This window comes from Buteo buteo, chromosome 6 (assembly GCF_964188355.1).
Source record: "Buteo buteo chromosome 6, bButBut1.hap1.1, whole genome shotgun sequence".
Lineage (NCBI taxonomy): Eukaryota > Metazoa > Chordata > Aves > Accipitriformes > Accipitridae > Buteo > Buteo buteo.
In genome coordinates this window covers 10,317,842-10,337,123 of record NC_134176.1, presented here as the reverse complement: position 1 = coordinate 10,337,123, position 19,282 = coordinate 10,317,842, and the positions used below count along the sequence as shown (strand labels likewise).

General features: G+C 44.5%; 1 protein-coding gene across 3 annotated transcripts in view; it reads left to right on the top strand.

Annotated features, from left to right (window-relative positions):
- Positions 1-19,282, top strand: part of CEP170B (centrosomal protein 170B) — a 59,805-nt gene that overhangs the window by 19,706 nt on the left and 20,817 nt on the right. For 2 of the 3 annotated variants that reach the window (XM_075029699.1, XM_075029698.1), the window contains exons 6-11: positions 1,298-1,436; positions 9,482-9,583; positions 11,175-11,651; positions 14,821-15,584; positions 17,662-17,850; positions 18,042-18,150. In XM_075029699.1, the coding sequence (XP_074885800.1) occupies positions 1,298-1,436; positions 9,482-9,583; positions 11,175-11,651; positions 14,821-15,584; positions 17,662-17,850; positions 18,042-18,150 (1,780 nt within the window). Of the gene's footprint in view, positions 1-1,297; positions 1,437-9,481; positions 9,584-11,174; positions 11,652-13,908; positions 13,972-14,820; positions 15,585-17,661; positions 17,851-18,041; positions 18,151-19,282 lie in introns of all 3 variants that reach the window. The other variant, XM_075029697.1, reaches the window with a different exon arrangement.

Sequence of the window (19,282 nt, the reverse complement as noted above, 5' to 3'; positions counted from 1 at the left end):
CTTTAGTAATGGTCAAGTAGACTGAAATATTAAAATACTTTTGACAGCAGTGAGATGTTCCACAATGTAAGACTCTCCTTGGATTGGGACTTAATAAAACCTTCCTTTGCGGAGAGATACATTTCCCAGTTATCTCAGCTCTGATCTCTCTTATCCCTGTGCTAACGTGTAGATGAAGTTATTTATGTTTTCATGACTGCCAACAAAAAAGGTTAGTAAATCTGTAATGTATTAAAGAACAGCCAGCACATTAGCTTGTGGGTGAAGCACAGCAGAACTTGTTCCCTCCCAGAAGTGGAGCACAGATGCCTTTTTCTGAGCATAGTGACTTAGGCCAGCTCCATCACAGTTCCTCCAGCAGGCTAAAGTTTGCTTAATTTATTCCTGTATGTCATCTCATTTTTGCCTTCAAGCTCCCAATTTTTACTTACTGAGCCGTCCTCTTATGAGTGAAGTGTTTTTTAAACAAAGAGCTCAATAGCAGGTACGAAATATTCAAGCATCCTCTTATCTAAGGCGGAAAAGCAACCCCCTCTAGGCAAGAAAGCTGTCATGTTCAGCTGAGGGACTGGGCCATCAGTGTCAAGCATCACCTCTTGGCTAGCAGATACTGTCGTCTTAGCCCTGGTTCCATGTTTAGGACTTGGAGAGGATTGGAAATGTAACAGCTAGAATTGGGCAAATGATGCATTGAACTTACTCAGGGTGATCTGGATGAGTACACTCTTTTATTAATTTACTTGTAATAAACCCACTTTTAAATAGCTCATTTACTATGTTAATATGGAGCCTGTTTTAAGGCAGAATCACTTTCCTAGCTGGAGAGAGGGTTTGGAAAGAAATAATTAAAATATGTTTTAATTGCCTTTGCTGAAAAACTGAGATAATGCAGATGAGTGCCCTGAAAGAATTTATAATGTTGCTTTAAGAACAAAGGGGATTTCATGATTTGAATTCTGAATGGAGAATGGTCTAAGTTCTGATTCTTCTCAGTTTATTCTTTAAAGGGATTCCTAATTAGCTATTTTGCAGAGCTAAGTCACAGTGACCTTCTCATGGACTAGAGTTGTTACTTAATATCTTCCATTGTATCCCAAATGGGGTATTTGAAAGCCTCTCAGCTGGCATTTCTGCTGTTCTGTAGCCTCTACTCAGGTGTGCTTTCTTTTTGTTGCAGAATTTACCTGCAGTATTTGCCTTTGCAAGATCTGTTTGCAGGGAGGGGTGGTTTATTTTTTCCATGGACTAGCGCATGGATCGCGCCGGCACCCTGCAACTGTTTCTTGTGTCTCTGCAGCATGAGAAGTACACCAGCCAACTTCAGATGAATTACAAAAGCACGGCAATGAAGAGGGTGGAGCAGCCCATGGAGCATGGTGTCTACACTGAGTCCCCGCAAGCAAAGCTGGAGAAAGGAGAGAGGAAAGCAATTACAGGTACTTGCTTGGGAACCAGTTAATCAAGATTCAGAACAAAGTGCAGCTTGAGTCCTGCACGGGGTCATGATGCTGAAGGTACAGTGTTGTGGGTTGCATCTAGGAGCAGTTCCAGAAGGGTCATCTTTTTAAACCTCTGAGTATTCCAGACTCTCAGTTTTTGGAGATTCAGCCTCCAGAAAAAATCAGCTGGTATATGGCTCACACATGCCTTGTTGCTATGTGTGCACTGGAGAACCTGTGGACTGAGCAGGTTTGGTAAGTTCTTTGGCACCTGTCTGGTCTATTTTTAATTTCCTAATCGTGAGGTGGTGTTTGAATAGAGATGGTGACTCAGAGTAGAAAATGTATGGCTGTTGTGGCGTGGTGCTGGCAGGCGGGTAAAGAAGCAACAAGCCATTTCTTTCAGAAAGCCCCGTATGGTCTTAAATAGCTGTATTTACTAACATGCGAATATGTGGGATTGAAACTGCCAAACTGGAAGATGTTTGCTTCAAGCTCACTGTACCCCAGCTGCAGACCTTTTCCATTTGAAAAATTCCTTCTGTCCTCCATTTCTTTACCCACTGCTGCCTTCCTTTAAAGACCCTTTGTAAAACTTGCTTCCTCCCTGTTCCCCATCATGGTGGGCCAAGACCTCCCTGGCAGTCTTGTCGCACCCATCTCACCCAAATTCCTGTCTTTTGTACGTACTGCTCTGGCAGGTCTCTGCCCAGTTCTGCTCAGATATCAGTTGGTGGCCTTCTAGAGCTTGATGATGCATGGGAGGAACAAATATGGTTTTGAAGCATCCCAGTGATGGCTGACTGCCAGTGGTGGCCTTGTGGCACCAGGATGGCAGAGCGATTGAAAAGTTTTAGGGTTAGCAGAGAGACTGCCCACTGGGTCTGTTGGGGGAGGAAGCAGGGAGGTGAATGGAGGGAAGAGGATGGGCAAGTAAAAGAGTGAGACAGCATCTTGGGTGACGTGACCTAGAGATAGATACAGCAGCTTTCTAGAAAAGTGTACAACTTTGGGTAAATCCACTAAGGCTTCATGATAACTGATTGGAGTGGGTTGGCTGACCTTAATCTCTCATGTATTGTCTTTATGAAAATCCCTTTTTGTCTGACATAGCGTACTAAAACAGCGTAATTTTTCTCCCTGGTCTTGTTGTTGCTTCCAGCTGTGTGCGGAAGCACATGCACGTGCACCCGTGTGCCCGACTCCCATTTTCCCCACTGCAAAACCTTTCTTTGTGTTGCTTTAGCTGTGTCTGTGTGTCGCCCTCCCCCATGGATGTGGCATTTGTGACTTTGCCTCACAAGTGTGCAGTTAAAGGGATGAAGTGGGTGATGATTAACCATGACACCACAGAGGGTGAGAAGAGGTGGACCTCAGTGGGGAGAGAGCTCTCCAGTTGCCTTTCAAGGGACATGGGGGTCTTGAAAAGCATTGCCAGTAACTGGGGCAGTTTGCCAGTAAATGGAACCAGTTTGCATTTGCTGCTGCTTGCTTGCATGAACATTCTCATTTTTATTCTTGCCACCTTCCAAAATACACACTGGTTGGTTTTAACCTACATAGTGTAAGCGGTTGATATTTGGAACACCTTCTAAGTCAGGACATTGAGTGACTCTTCAGTAAGGTGACCCATTTCTCTAGCATGTGGTTCGCAGACCTGCATTATGCTTCTGTCATCATTAGCGGGCACGGACCATAGGTCTAAGGCAAAAAGGGCTGTGAGTGCTTACTGGGGGCCAGTACTGAAGTATGCCATGTGCAGTGGGACTGACGGACAGATACAAAAAAATCTGTGGAGTGCTGCTAACCCCACTGAAAGATGGTGGAATTCAGGTCTTTTTGTTGGAAGTATTTTGCTGGATTGGATTGAAGCCTGTAGAAGCAAGAGAGGGAGCCTGAGCATTAAATCAGTGCCTCACTCTCCAAAAAGCATCTCTGTCATGTGAGCAGAATGATCAGTGGGTCCCTTTTTCATCTGCGATGTGACTAATTCACCTTGTCTTCAGCTGCACACATGCACAGTTTCTCCTTGGTTGCTCAGAGGAGTGGCAGCAATTTAAAATGATTAGTGGAAAGAAGAATGTAGGATTCTTACGGGGAGTGGGCTTGCTTAGTGGCAGCAGAAAGAGGCTTTGGGGAAAGAACTGTTTTGCTAAGCCTGTAGGTATTTAGAAATTTGCATTGACTAATTAAAGCAAGGTCTGGGGTGACAAAAGCCTTTAGAAGGATTGCTTCCCAGGGCCCGGCTGGAAAAGAGGCAGAGGGAATGCAAGCTTTCAGGGAAGAGGTTTAACAAAACAGTGTGAACAATTAGAGCTGCTTAGAAATGGGAGGAGGTGAGGGGCTGGGGATAAAGAGATCAGTGGCGTGAATGGGAAACAGCCATTTAGTCTCTGTGCTGTTGAACTTGCAGCTTTTGGGTGTATGTTGCCTGTAAGCAGAAAATCATCAGTCTGTGAAATGTCTGAGGCAAGGAGCTTGGATTGGATATGGATATGAATAAGAACAGTGCCCACTAGGTCAGCTAGTTTATGCTAAAAATAGCCGTCAGCTCTCAAGTTTAAAGCCTTAAGTGATCAGGAGGCCAGGTACAGCCTTGAACTGTGCAGATTTTAAGACTCACAATCCCCATCTGTTACTACCTGAGTTGAAGTACTGGATGAGATAAGCTACTTTGTGGTCTTCTGTTCTCGACACGTAGTTAATCCTCAGGCTGATCTTAATTTTTTAATTTTTTCTTATTTTTTAAAGCCCTCACAGGCTGATGGGACTAGATAATGCTGAATCTGATGACTAACCTCTGAGTAACTGCTGCAGGACTGAGTTTCCAGGGGTGGCGGCTGCCTGCAGTTGGGCATCACCAGCTGCAGGAGCAGGACTTGAGCTTCTCCTGGGATCTGTGAAATACGCTTGTTCGCCAGGTTAGCATCTGTGTCATTAGGGAGTCTTCTCAACAGAGTGGCCAACTTGAAAGTCTTGTTGGTGTCCGGGGCTGAGGTCAGCAGGCAACGTGGACGGAGGCAGTGGGAGTTGGGCCCAGTTGTGAAGTGGTTTCCATAGTCTTGGCTGCTTTCCCCATGAGATCATGGTAATAGCTATTTAGGCCCATAGCTCTACTGTAGTCTTTAATTTAGGGGAGTGGTGGTGGTGTATCTGCTTTTCGTCTGAGCTAGGGTGGTGGTACCTGCAGCATGTTAAAGTTTTGAGCATGTAATTGATAGAAATAAATTTGTGATTATCAGCCTGATTTGAAAGCCTCTGGGATTTGCGTATGTTCACAGCAGGTACAAAAGACCAGGGCTTAGGTTTGCCACGCACATGTGAAATAAATACTGTAGCAGAGAGTCAGAGAATTTCTTTATGGTTATTCCTGCTAGGTCTAAATTCTCTATTTTGGAGAGAAGTTAAAAAGCAGAGATGTAAGGAATTAATTTTAAAATGTTACAGCTAGATCATATTTTTTTTTTTTCCCCAAGGCCTCTGCCATAAGAAGCCTACTCTGCATCTTCTGAAGATGGACATTATTGTTATTAATAATGAATCAAAACCAGGTTGACTTAAAGCAAGCTGGATTTCTCATGCTTTTGTTATGACTTACTTTAGACAGCTTCAAAGCTGCATGTGCTTCTGTCAGCAAAGAAATTTGCTGTTGCTGTCTGTGTCTCTCTTGTGACGGTTTGAAGCTTTGTGAGGACCTGGGTGAAGCGCAGCCCTCAGTCCTGTCCTGACCACAGGGAACACCTTCAAAGGAAATCAGACCCCTCTGCTGTGTGCTTGTCATGAAAGCTCTTCTACCCACTTGCTGATAGAAAGTAGCATTAACACAGGCTTTCTCCTTTCCCTTTCATCACCTGGACTGTATGTTTGGTCCTGCCCTTGTGTTGTGCTGTGTGATTCAATTCTCCATAAACACATCCTTATGTCTCATTTTCTCTTGTTGTGGTGCCTCTCCTTCAGGTAATCAATAGTTCTATATTAATTTAACAGGCTATTTTCTTGTCAGACTCTTTAAACAAATAACTTCCCTTGTTCTGCACTAAAACAGCCTTCATTTTTTCTTTTGAGTGACTGCCACAAAGACTGAAATCTAGGAGCAGAACATGTGTGTGGCAGTGGTCTTCCCTGTATTACACCGTCCCCGATAGCTCAGTATTTATCTGGCTGAATGCTTGTGCTGACCTCAATTCAGTTATCTAAAAGGATGGTTTTCGGGCTGTCTGCCTGAATTGATGAGCCAAGAAATATGTCTAAATGAATTGGCACCATCTGGGCAGCCTGGCACGGAGTGGAGAGAGGTGGTAATGAGCTGCCATCAATTGGAGGAAGTCTCCTGTCATTAAAAAGACTGAGCAGTTAGTTTTCATTGGTGTTCCTTGCTTTGCCGCTGACTCGGGCAAGCCCCGAGTCTCTCTGCTCTTGCAAGAGCTTCCATCTTACACTAAAATATAACAGACAAACGGTGGCTTCAGGGTGGTATGTGTGTCTCGGGCCACAGGCAGACATGCTGCTCTGGATGCTGCAGGTCCAGGTTGAGGTTGCTACCCAAAATGCATCCCAGCTGGTGAAGAGCAAAGCCCCCTGGCACAACTGCATATGTAGCTGCTCCCTGGCCCACTTCTGTCACAGCCATCTGGTTTAGTTGCCTTCCTATCGGGCTTTTTTTTTTTTCCCCCTCCCCTTTTTATACAATATTGTTGTGTTAGAGCTGGAGTGGCAAGAGGTGTCAGGTTGGTTGTGCTGGCAAATTAGAAGGGACAGAAGCTTCTGACATGAGCAAGGCAGCAAATTCATGTAGGTCTTCTGAAGTCAGGGAAATTTTACTCTGGCTCAGGATCTGGCAACTTTCATCAGTAGCTGAGAATGAAGGTGTCTGTGTCACTTGATAATGTTATTCAAAATGCAAATTAATATGAAGTCTCAGTGGAAACATTAATTGCTCTTAAAATATTGAAACTGTCTCCAAATAGCAAGATACTGACTCCTTGGCTTTCCATCTGTGCTTTTTGCAGTCTTTAAAATTAAGTTCCAGTTTATCACGGAGGCTGGGAGAGGGAAGGAATGAAAAAAAAAAACCCACAGAAGTGAGCAAATGTGTTACACTCTGTAACAGAGCATTGCAGGTGGGGCCACATGAGCTCTGTGTCGTGGGGCAGGAGGGACCTTCTGCCACCATGCAGTGAGTGCAACGGAGCAGCTCCCACCCTGGTGGCCCCAGGTCTGTGCACTCTGGCCAACCTGACGTGCTCTCTGTAGGTGCTCCTTGATGTGCCCTGGGGTTTTGGCTTTGTGCTAGCTTTTGTCAGAGAGGGAATTTGGGGAATTTCCAAGCACCTGTTAGGGCTCTTTAGACTAGAGGAGGAAATTTGAGAAGGCAGAGGAGCTGGCTTATTATTCTTTATAAATCCTCTTTTCTTCCTTCAGCTTTCCATGCAGTCCCAAAGTTCCCCATCAACAGAAAAAGCCTGACCGAGGTTGACTTGCTCCCCTAGCTGCCTTTTTCCTGTAGCAGAAAAGCTCCTGGGGGACAAAGGCGGTAAACTGTTCCTGTGTTCAGTACACAGGTGGGGGACAGATCTTGGGGCTGGAGCAGGTTCTGGGAAGAAGTGGGTCCTGCAGGATGGATGTGAGCTCTCTTAGCTCACTTTTGCCCCTTTGGAAACAAAATTTTCTTGGAACAGGTAATTAGAATCTTGTGGACTAGGGGGCCTTTGGGATCCTGTGAGGGGCTGGAATGTGCTGGAGGGACGAGCTGTAACGAGGCACCTCCTTGAAAGGTGAAATTGATAACAGCACCCATGCTTGGGAAAGATGCTGCTTGTGCAAGAGTTGAGTGCGAGATGATCTTTGCATTTCATCTGTAGGGTAGTATGATCAGGATTTGTTCCACCAGCAACTTAAACCACTGATGAATTTTCATAATTAATCGGATTAATCTGAGACAAGTATCCAAAATCTCATGTGTTTTTTTCAGGGTTGAGCCCTTCACTGTGTCCCATTGACCTTTAGGCATGAGTTACCCCAGACATAGCTGGCTGTTGTTAATGGATTTGTCCATCACCCCGAAGAGTTGTTCTCCCGGCCCTGACTGCCTCTTGGCCATCAACCCTAAGATCAGTACTGCAATGCAGAGGGTGATAATCCATTGCAGTGTGTGCGCAAAAGAAGTGCCTGATGTTGGTAGAGCAGATCCTGCGTGGTTGGGGTGGGAGTCTAGTGGGCAAGTCATGGCATGAAGAGAGAGTGGTAGGTTTCTGCTAGGCTGTGTGACAGAAGGTGTCACCCTAGCAGAGACCAAACCCTACACTTGGGTGCCTCTGTTCATTGACAAGCCTGTGAATAGGGTTTTTTCTTTTTTTTTAATTCCCCTCTCCCTTGAGTGCTTTACCCATCCTCAGTTATGAAACATATTGCTTGGCAATTCCAATTTATTCATGGTGAGAAATGCTTCCTCCTTTGAACTTTCAAAGGCTGCCTACATAATGGGAACACAGTTTATCTTCCACGCACTCTAGGCGGAAGGAGTAATACTTTCAGCCTCTTTTGATCCTCAGTGTGAAGGGAGGCAGCGTGGTTAATTTTGAAACACGAAGATCTCTTGAAAAGGGCCTGTAGGCTGCATCTGTAAAGCAAAATTTTCGCCTGTGGACTGTCAATGTATGAGCTTATCTATCTCTGGAACTATTCTAGAAGAAAAACAACTGAATTAGTGGCCACTGGGTCTGTGTAGCTTTAGAACCAGCAGCATAAAATCAAGCTTCTTTTTTTCTTTGACTTATTTAATTCTCCTTCCTCTCCTGACTTCCCTTATGCTAATGACTACTTTCTGTCATGTCCGTATTAAAGTAAGGAATGCAAAATTGCAGAGCTGTTTAAGGGCTGCTTTGCACAGAGCAGTGTGTGGTTTTAAAACCACAAGCCGAGCAGCAGCTGGCGGTAGAAGCCCGGCTATGGCTCAGTAGCTGGAGCCAGGGTTTAAGACGTGGCCGGTAAAGCGGGTGCTGATGGCTGTTATGGGTAGAGACAGAAGCAGCTAACAAAGCTGGAGCTTAACCTCAGCCCCTGACCTATCCTTGTGTTTCTGTCACCTCCAGATGAAAGAATGAAAGCTACTTTATTTGCTTCTCTTAAACTATTACAAAAACATAATAATAATAACTATACCACAGGTAAATTGAGGTGTATTCTTTTTACGTGTTGCATAAACAGCAGCAGCTCAAGGCACTGCCAAAACACACTCTTGTTTTGTGGGAGACAAAACGAGCAGCAGTGGATCAGCTCCTTTGGGTACCAGTTGTTGCAGCAAAGCCCTGATCTTCCAGTGAGTGCTCACTGAGCAGAGAAAATGATAGGAGCCTGGCTCTTCTAGGGGAAGCTTCTTCATGAGAAAAAGCTCTGTCCTTCAACGACTCTGGAATCCACTTGGTTTACTTTAAGCTTTAGAGAGTAAGAGTTTACTTCTTTATGTAAGGATATGGTTTTACCATTTTCCCTAAATTTGTAACGCTTCAAGAATTTCCTGTTGTAGGATGTGTGTCACTGAGAGTGGGAGTGGTGAATAGTTGGAAAAAATCCCTGACCTCAGAACATCCAAGGGCATGGTGGGGCAAGAAAGGGCAGAGCTACAGTCTTCCCAATTAAAATCAGGAAAAAAGTCTGATTTTCATCTGAATTGCAGGTCAGTTGCAGGCAATTTTGTGGTTAGTGTTTTATAGTCCGTCCTGCCAAAAATCTTCGACTTCCTGTGAATAAGAGGCTAGAAAGGGAGAAAAGCCAGTATTTGGGAAACACAGCTATGAAAGATGGTGAAAGGAGGTGGAGTCAGCATCTTGCAGCAGAATGTAAAAAAGAAAAAAGGGGGAAAAAAAGAAAAGCCCGAACATACTCGTTATTATGTATAATTTGCTGTTGTTATAACTGCAATGCAACAGGTACATGATCTCATCTGACCCTGCTGTTTTTATCTTTTTGGCATGTTGTTGACTTCTGTGAATCTGGTAAACTGATATTTTCTGCGTCAAAGTATTTGCTTTTCCTCTTCCTAGAAACCAATACTTACCGCACCCCTCTTTATGGGCAGCCCTCCTGGTGGGGGGAAGATGATGCAAATAACAAGGAGGACAGAAGGCAAGAGGAACATTACTCAGGTAACGGAGGTGATTTATGGTGGGAAAAGATGGGGGGGGGGGGCGACAAAATTTCTGCATGCTTTTGATCTTTACTGTGTGAAGCCATCCTGCTTCAAGGCTTTAATTACCACTTCTTTTGTGCTCGTATTTGCACATTCGTATGTGTAGATTGCTGCTGATGAAACCGTAAAAAGGGAAAATGAAAATGTTTCCCCTAAAATACTTGAATGTTAGAAACAGCAGTTGTGGAGTAATTCAGTATGAATGAGAAAGACTTCACTAAGCTTGTTTGAGACTTAGGAGTGCTATAACTGTGATTGTATGCAGCCCACCTGAATAAACCATCCACTGTGTCTCCAGGAGTTTCCTATTGAAGAGGCACTTTAAGAGCTGATGCATTGACTGGATTTGATTAATGTGGAAGCAGTCTGTGTCTCACCTCATCATCCTTGGAAGCATTTTAGTCCTACCACTCCTGTTGTTGTGAATCTGTATGCATAGAAGATGCATCTTTTTTTGTTCGTGCAGTAAACCTGATGTTTCTATCAAGCAGATGCTTTACTGCACAAAGAAGTGTTTTATTTCAATGCATGTACAGTGTATCTGTTCTCTGGCAGAGACGGGTTGTCATTAGCAGCCCTCCCAAGAGGTTGAAATAAGTAAGTGACCCTCTAGCCAAGAAGTTTGGGTACTACTGAGAAAACGCTGTTTTATCCTTAGTGATGTTACAGAATTAGGTGTTCATCCAGCAAAACCATGTCTGTGATAAGCTTTGCACACTCAAGCTTTCATAATTGACCGTATTAATCTGAGACAAGTATCCAAAATCTCATGTGGTTTTTTCAGGGTTGAGCCCTTCACTGTGTCCCATTGACCTTTAGGCATGAGTTAGCCCAGACATAGCTGACTGTTGTTAATGGATTTGTCCATCACCCCGAAGAGTTGTTCTCCTTCTCCCGGCCCTGACTGCCTCTTGGCCATCAACCCTAAAATCAGTACTGCAATTCAGAGGGTGATAATCCATTGCAGTGTGTGCGCAAAAGAAGTGCCTGGTGTTGGTAGAGCAGATCCTGCGTGGTTGGGGTGGGAGTCTAGTGGGCAAGTCATGGCATGAAGAGAGAGTGGTAGGTTTCTGCTAGGCTGTGTGACAGAAGGTGTCACCCTAGCAGAGACCAAACCCTACACTTGGGTGCCTCTGTTCATTGACAAGCCTGTGAACAGGTGTTTTTTTTCCTTCGAACTGTGGAAAGTTGAGTAGGTGTGCACGTAAGTGAATTCAGCAAAGTAAAACAGGATCTTCCTTCCACATCAGTCCAGGCATACAGAAACCTTAAAATGCCACCAACCACATAAGTTTTGTCAAAACATACAACAGTGCATTGTGTGTGTGTTCGTTCAGCTCTCTCTTTAGGGAGCAATGGAAGAAAGGACAAAGTGAATATAACAAATGTTGGTCAGACAGCAGCAGTGCAATAAGCACTGAGTTCAGTGGTGAGGCCAGAGTACAAAGCTATCTAAAACAGAACTTGTATTTTTTTCTTTAATCCATTTCAGCTAATGTTTGTGAATTTAAGGTTTTCTTGCCTTTTTTTTTTTTCCTCTTTTGTAGAAAGATCAAAAGAGATAACCCAACATGAAGAGGAACTGAATGGTAATATTTCTGCTTATAGAGATGCCCAAGAACAGTCTGTGTTTGCCTTTCGGAGAGAGCCAAGTTACTTTGAGATTCCAACTAAAGAATTTCAGCAGCCATCAAAATCTCCAGAAACACAGGTCCATGAGATCCCAACAAAGGATGTTGATGCTGTAGTAGCCCCCGTTGTACAGAGTCATGCCTCTTTCACCATTGAATTTGATGATGGTACCCCCGGTAAAATAAAGATAAAAGACCATGTAACTAAATTTTCGCTCAGACAGAGAAGACCATATAGTAAGGAACCAGCTCATACGGAAGTGATGTCAGCGGAGAGCAAAGTGGCTGACTGGCTTGTCCAGAATGACCCAAGCTTGATGAGACGGCAGTCTCCAGGAGATGATGTGTACAGTACAAAGAGTGACCTGCCGGTTCATGTGAGGACACTTAAAGGTGAGTGAATTTATTGTCATGTGGACATAGTTCTCTGTTGGCCATGCCATTGCTATTGTACAGCATAATAAAGGGGGAAAACCCTTCTCCTCTCAAGGAGAACTGGACTTACTTATCTCTGCTACAAATTTGCAAGATAAAGAATATTTCTTTAATGACTGTTAATGGTTTTGAATCCAGCTAGCAGGCTGTTCACCTGGCCCTGAAGTCACGTGTGATGCTGGCCTGGGGCAACTCTAATCTGGTTCCTCTACATCTATAACGCCAGCTCAGCAGTAACAGTGATTGAAAAAAGGATTTTGATTTTTAAACGTCTAAAATAATTTCCATGTGGTCAGGCAGGCAGGTTGGTAAACACAGGTATTTCGGTGGATTTTCTTCTCTTGGCTTCTCCTAGCTGAAGGAATGACTTTTCTTTTTAGCTGTAGTCCAGAAGAGGCTAAGTGTGATCATCCTGATGGCTGTAATGACCAGAGCCACTTGGTCGGATGACCAAAGGTCCTGACATGGAGACTGGTGTTAGAGTTGACATATACGTGATCACCAATGGAGGAAATTGTGCTTGTAGAAGAAGGTTTCTTCTCTTAAACTAAAGCTTCTCTGAAATACTGCTCTGTTCAAAAACTTCAAGTTTTGTGGACCTGTGTCCTGTTAAGTGTGTCACTGTGAGGAATTCTCTGGGGATTTTCAAAGGTCTGAAGTGCAGTTTGGAGCCCAGTTCTTAGTGCAGCTGGTGGGACTAACTCACATGATTCTCATGCAACTTTGAATATATTTTGCAAGGTTTGGGCTTGCTTGGAGGTCTCTCTTGGGCCATGCGCTGAACAGCTAGGAGGAGACCACTGATTCCTGCATTCTCACTGACTTGCAGGCCTCTGGAAAGGCTGTTGTTTTGAACTGCAACTTTTAACTGATGAAGTCATATTGAAGGTTACCAGACCTAAAGTGCTTGAGGTCCTTCTTAAATGAGAGCAATACCTTGTTTTCCCTTAAAGAAGTATTTGCTTGGTCCTTGTTGGAAAAAACCTCCTTGTAATATGACAAGTTTTACCTATTACATCTCCAACTTGCTGTTTTGTGTACCGTTTTTTGAGAACCCCTTATGGCCAAAAAGGTCTCACATATCCAGCCCTGGGGTTTGGCATGGCATGGAAATTGAACCGGTTTGTGGTCATTGTTTGTTTCTGGTTCTTCCCAATAAGGGACAGTGTTGAGGTGCCTTGACTGATTATTTAGGGTCTTATTTTCAATCTACTGTGACTGTGTGATAGAGGGTTTGGGTTGGGTTTTTTTGTTGTTGTTGTTGTATTTTGTTGACTTGCTGGAGAACATTGTCAGAGATAAAAATGTGCTTCAGTAGTTTTGCTCTTTCCTCTTGGAGAAGGCTGCTGGAGAGTTAGGCAGCTGCTGCTCATCCTAGGATTTTCCTTGAGTGATGCACAGGAATACTAGACTGACTGCACTTGCCTCTTTACAGTCCATAAGGCATGGAAAGAAGCTGAGGTAATTTAATGCATAATTTGCATATCAAGAAATCAACTCTTTGGACGTTTGATTAAAACATACAGTGTTGGTGGCCTGAGGAGTTTATCCACCTCTGCTTTGGCAGAGGACAGGGTGTCATTTATCTGCGATAGCTGTGTAACGTGTTCTTCTGGCAGGGCTAATTTTGAAGATGTCTGGGAGGCTACTGCTGGCTGCCTATCAGGTTTGGGTCTTCAGGATCAGAGATGCCCACCATCAGGGTTCATTAGTAACATTTGTTCACTTTCAGGAACAATGTGGTGAATGTAAAGCCTGGTATCAAGACTAGAGAGTTCAGGTCTTAGAAGCTTGAGGGAATGGCATGGTGTTCTGCTGAGGCATCCATGGGCATGGTGGGTGTTTTTCCTTGTGTCCTCACTGTTTTGCATTCAGCAGAGTTCTTAGCCAAGACCCTTTAATTTAAGAACTTTCCCTACCAAGGATGAAGCTTATCAGCCCTCAGGGTACAATGCAAAGTTTGCCGGCTTCCTTCATGAGGGTGTTAGGAAATTCTTCAGAGGACTGACTCCTGGGTTGAATGGACCTTGTATTAAATTCTAATCTTTCACAGCTAACTCGAGGTAATAAATGGTCTTCACCCATGTGTCTGGAGAACTTGCAAAGTAGGTTTGAGCAGTTTTCCTTTCAAACACGTGGTATTTTAGCCAGTATATCTTGCTGCATATTACAGTCTAGAGCGCAGAGACCTCTTTCCCCCTTCTCCCGATGACAGGTTCCTGGTCGTTGACTGAATCGTGTTGTGTGCCTTCACACCCGTTTCCTTCTCCAAAAAAAGGTTTGTTTTTTGTTTTACTTCTAACTTACTTTCTGAGAGTCCTGAATTGAGATGCTGAGGGGCAGACATCACTTATACATAGAGAAGGTCGTAAAGATGGTTGTTGCCAATGTAAGTGAAAATAATTATAAACTTACTTTTAAGGTTAGTGAACTCAAAGTAATGATTTAACCTTTGCTTGGCTGGTGATAGGATGGTGCAACTCATGGGGGTGTCATGGTGTGATTCTTACATCTTCAGGGAAAGTAAAGAATCCTGCAAATTCACTTTTCTGTTAGCCTCTGGTTTATTTCCCCCTTGTAGAGCAGGGTAATGTGGGTGCTCAGAGGTGCATATGCTCATAACACACTGATCCGTTCTTTCATCGTGAGGATTTGGTTTCATGGGATACAGTGTGTGGAGTTTATTTACTGATCCTGCAGAGAGATTTCTGCTTTGTAACAGAGAGAACCTAATGAAGTGATCTTGGACTACAGTAATTGGGCAGAACAGCAAAATAATGTCATCATTTTTATTTAAATGGAAAAAAACAAAGAAACAAAACATTAGGTATCTAAAACAATCAGTGTTACAAAAGCAGAGACCCTTGGGGTTGAAATGTTTTCTTGAATTGTTTTTTAATAACTTGATAGCTAACTAGTTGTAAAAAGTGGGGTCAGGAGACAGCTGCCTTCTCTTTTATTTCCTCTGATGGCATGCAATCCCTGTACTACAGGAGATGTCTTTGGAGTTGTTTAATCCTATAGGATTTTTTTCTTTTAACTGAAATCATAAATTTCAACTGGGAGGTAATGACAGGGCCACAGCAACTGAGAATATGAAAGTCAAATCTACATACCTTGTTTCCAGGCAATAGGCACGAGGACGGGACGCAGAGTGACTCCGAAGACCCCGTGGCGCCCAAGGCAGAGAAGGAGACAACAACGGGCAGCGAACGTGCAACGGAGCAAACCAGGCTGCAGCGCCAGATGAGGCGTGATCCCCACGAGATGCTGCACAACAAGCAGGCCTTTGTCATCGAGTTCTTCGAGGACACACCACGGAAGAAGCGGTCACAGTCTTTTACACACAGCGCTCACTCGTCCCAGAGTGACACCGATCCAGGGCTGAAGACCAAGGTTGAAAAGCGCAAGAGTGCGTTGCCGGCAGAGAAGCTGGGAAATGCAGTTCCACCGTCCCACCTTGGAGCCCAGGCAGGCAAACCCAATAACAGCTCCTCCGGGACCCAAAGAAGTAGCTCCTTCAAGAGGGAGAAGACAGAGGATCGGATCAACTCTTCGTCCTCCTCCGCTTCCAGAGCGTCAGCCAAAACTTATGGGAGCGTTGGAAGGAAGTCTAAAATGGCGCAGGATTTTATGGCTGAGTACTTGCGGGAGACTGCTCAGTCTGGGAAGCCGAGTGCTGAGAAACCGGCACCTCTGCCTGTGCCGGTAGCTCCACGCGTGGTTATATCGTCAGAACCAGAGCCTGCCTCTGCTCCACCTCCGGAGATAAAGTCAGCCCAGGGCAGGAGGAATGATGAGGAAGACAGTGTGAGTGAGACGGGCACATACACCATCGAGACAGAGTCACAGGATAAAGAGGTGGAGGAAGCGCGAAAAATGATAGATCAGGTAAATGCTGCTTTTCTGTGCTTGGCCAGTGAGCTAAGGGCTGAAGGCTTGGGCTTCTACACCATGTGCTGGATGACCTAACTTCATTAGCTGTCGCCATGAAGGACTGCTCCCTTTTGAATTGGGTGCAGCGGGGGTTTATGGTGAGGGGTGGGAAGTCATCCTGGGTCACCTGTGTTAAGGATAGGCCCCAATAAACTGAGAGACTGGTCTTTAAAAAACCCTAACAAAAACCAAACTTACAAACAAACAAAAAAGCCACAGAGTACAAGAAGGGCAAGGTAAGCCCACAGGGAATAGCTGCCTTGCTTCCAAAATGGGATTTGGATGCAAAAGTGCAAGAATGGGCTTGCCATCTGTTTAGGGGAAAGGCAACAACAGAATAAAGATCAGGCTGCTCCTGACAAGAGCTGTGGCTGGGAGCAGCTCTGCTCTCTAGGACTGCTCCCAAGCCTCTACCTTGGCATTACATCACCTCTTGCCCGCTGTTACGAAGATGGGAGCCGCAGTCCATCACTGTTGCAGCATCCTGTGGTAGGCTAAAGGAAATGCAGACCAAGGGCTGGTGCTCTTGATCCTTCACAAGCCTTAGTGGTAGGTGGTTCTGTATTTGACTCTGCCTGGTTAGAAACGGAGTGCTTGCTGGCAGGGCAAGTGGCAGCTAGTTGAGATAGCAAAGGGTGTGGTCTAGAGCAGAGGCAATCCTAGCTGGATCTATACTTGCTTGGATTTTGCAAAGTGAATGATAGCCTAAAAACAAAACTTCAGAGATGAGGGAGAGGCTTAAAAAAAACCCACCCAACTAAGCAACCCCAGGGCAAACCAAAGTTTGGCTGGTTTTCAGGTTTAGCTTTCATCTGCGGTCTGTTATGAAAACAAAACCGACAAGTTGCTATGAAGATTTAGTGAAGTGTAGGCAGGAGGATGGTGAGGTTTAAAGGAAGCCTTAATTGAACCTGGCTTTAGAGCTTTGTATACAGTGTACTATGAGCCTGGATCTAACTTCCCTCTTCTGTTTATTTATTACATTTGTTCCTTACATCTTGTTTGAAATGTGATCGGAAGCTTTCAGGGCAGGGTGTTTAAGCCACAGCAAGGCTCTTGTCCTGACATTAGATGGTTAATTGTTCTGGTGGGTAAATATGAGGAAAAATGCCATAAAGATACAATTATTTCTGGGGAGTAGTCTTGGCAGCCATGTGACTCGGGCAGGCAAGCTGGCCAAGTTCTGCTCCTGACTCTGCCATGGACTTGGTGCAGTGCAGACCTGCCACTTGGGAAACAACTAATAACTGGACCTCAGTGTTTCTGTCCAGGAAGAAAGATTATATGAATTCTGGACTTGCTGAGGCTTTGAAGTGACTCTGCTTTTTATTCCCCCCACCATTGCACACACACTTTTTTTAATAGAAGTGAGAGTGGAGAACTTTATGGCTATCTCTGCCTAGCCTAGGCACCTCCATGGTGGCATCTTCCTCTGAACTACTTGTAGTCAGGGAAGAGAAACAAGCACTTCCGAGGCATGGGACTTGGTCACCTCCTGAGGAAGGCCTGTTTATCTCCAGAGGGAATCTGGCCAACTAGCTCAAACACTCACCCATCTCAGAGGTGCATCCTTTCCCAGGGCCTTGCATGCCAGTGCAAGGCTGCTTTGCTCAGCCAACTCTCTGCTACAGTCTATGAAAGACCCTGGAGATGGAGCTTTCCCATTTTTTTTTCTAATTCTCCACGAATGAGCTGGTAAATAGCTTTCCTGACACTCATCCTAAATTTCTCAGGGCTGAAAAGGGACTCCTTTTCAGTGCAAGTTACTACTGTTAAAGGCAACACACTGAAATAATGAGGTAGAGAGGAAAGGTGGGTGTGAGTGGGATTCTATGAATAAGTGTATTTAAAGCTGCTACTGTGGAGTACAGAAGAAAATGATTTACATAGTTTGTATGGAAGCGTTGGCAAGTGTTTCTGGGCCTTTGGGATCATAGTTTGTGTGTGACTAATACTTTGTGGATTTGGATTTTGGGCTAATACTTTCCTATTTTCTGGGTTTTTAATCTTTCCCATGCAAATGCCTTTTCAGGTTTTTGGTGTTCTTGAGTCGCCCGAATTTTCCAGAATCTCTTCAGCCTTTAGACCAATAATTAAAGGTGAAAAAGATGACTCCGGTTCTCATCAGCATCTAATCAGTGAAAATGGCACTAGTCAGAAGTCACCCTTGCTCCAGGCATTTGCCTCAAAAGCTGTGAGTGGGTCTCAGGCTGATGCACAGGTATGGGCAGTCCAGGTGGATTTGCTGGGATGGTGGATGTGTAGATGGGTTTTCTGTCTGAATGGAAATGTGATGCGTAGATTGATTTCCATTTTGAGCAGACTGAGTGATGCGTGTATAAGAGGAGAGATTTTGTGGCTAGGATTTGGTATACAAACCATCTTTCTGACACCATCTTCCCCACCTTGTAGATGTCTGCAGCATCTCAGGGGAATCAGAAGTGGGTGTCTAGGTGGGCGAGCCTTGCGGACAGTTACTCTGACTCTGCATCTGTCTCTGGGCAGGGTGATGGAGGTACAGGTAAGTCTCATCCTGACACTACTGTTTAAAGGTGGCTGAATCTAAGCCAGAATGATATGAAAAGTAGAAATTAAGGGCTTCTGTCCATCTGGCTGTGGCTTATTTTCTTTTTTAGCTAATGTATTTGGTGATGGGAAGGACAGAGTGAATTGTTCCCAGTGGACTAAAGATGGAGAGAGCCTCTGGTTTGCATTTCAGAGTCATCCAAGAAATTCTTAAATGTTACATTTGACATGACTAAAGGACACCTAGGAAGAAGAAAGGGCCTTGGGTGTTAACTAGCCCCGAGAAGTGATTCTTTAGACTGCCTTATGATGCCAGATGAAAGCCCTTTGCAAGTTGCCTAGGACCGAATTGCTGACTTGTGCTTTTTTTGGTGTGCTTCTCCTGTGTCTGGCTGTGCTGAGCATTTTAGGCTGTTCTAGAGTTTGCTGTTGGGTGGCAGGTTTGAAGCGTGGAGATCAGTGTAGAAAACTGGGTATGGAGGGGAGTGGGTGAAGATCAGACTCCCATTGTAACTGGGAAGACAGCTTACAGACCCTGTGGTCCTGTTAATGGGTGAGAAATGGAGAAGTGTGCTGCTTTGGCTTTTGTAAACTTTTTCAATTTTTTTGGTTGGAAATATTTGTCACTACCTTCTTGACATCAACAGCTATAGATAGATTCAGTAAAGATTAGAAGAAACCTTTGTTTCACAGGTCATTGCCACTGTTTTCACACTGTGTGAGAACCTGACTCCTGGAGCATTTGAAGTATTACAATAGTCAAATAACCAGTTATCCTGGTATTTAAAGTCAGTATCAGATATGAAGTCCTGGCCAGTGGCATGGGAGAAATAAGAGTGCTCTTTCTATGAAGTGTGTCCATACTGATAAGCCCACCCACGCTGGGGCAGTGAGCTCTAATTCAGAGCCTCTTAACTGTTACAGGGTCTTTCTCCTGAGACTTTGCTGTGGGATAGGATTGTATGAGAACTTGTACTGTGAAAAACACCATCTATTTAGTCAAATGGGCTATGTTGTGTAGAATGGCACTTAAACCACTGCATCACTGCAGTGGTTTGTCTGATGGCTTTTCATCTCATTCCTGTGGCCTCATTTATGGTAGACAGATGCCAGCAATGCCGTTAGCC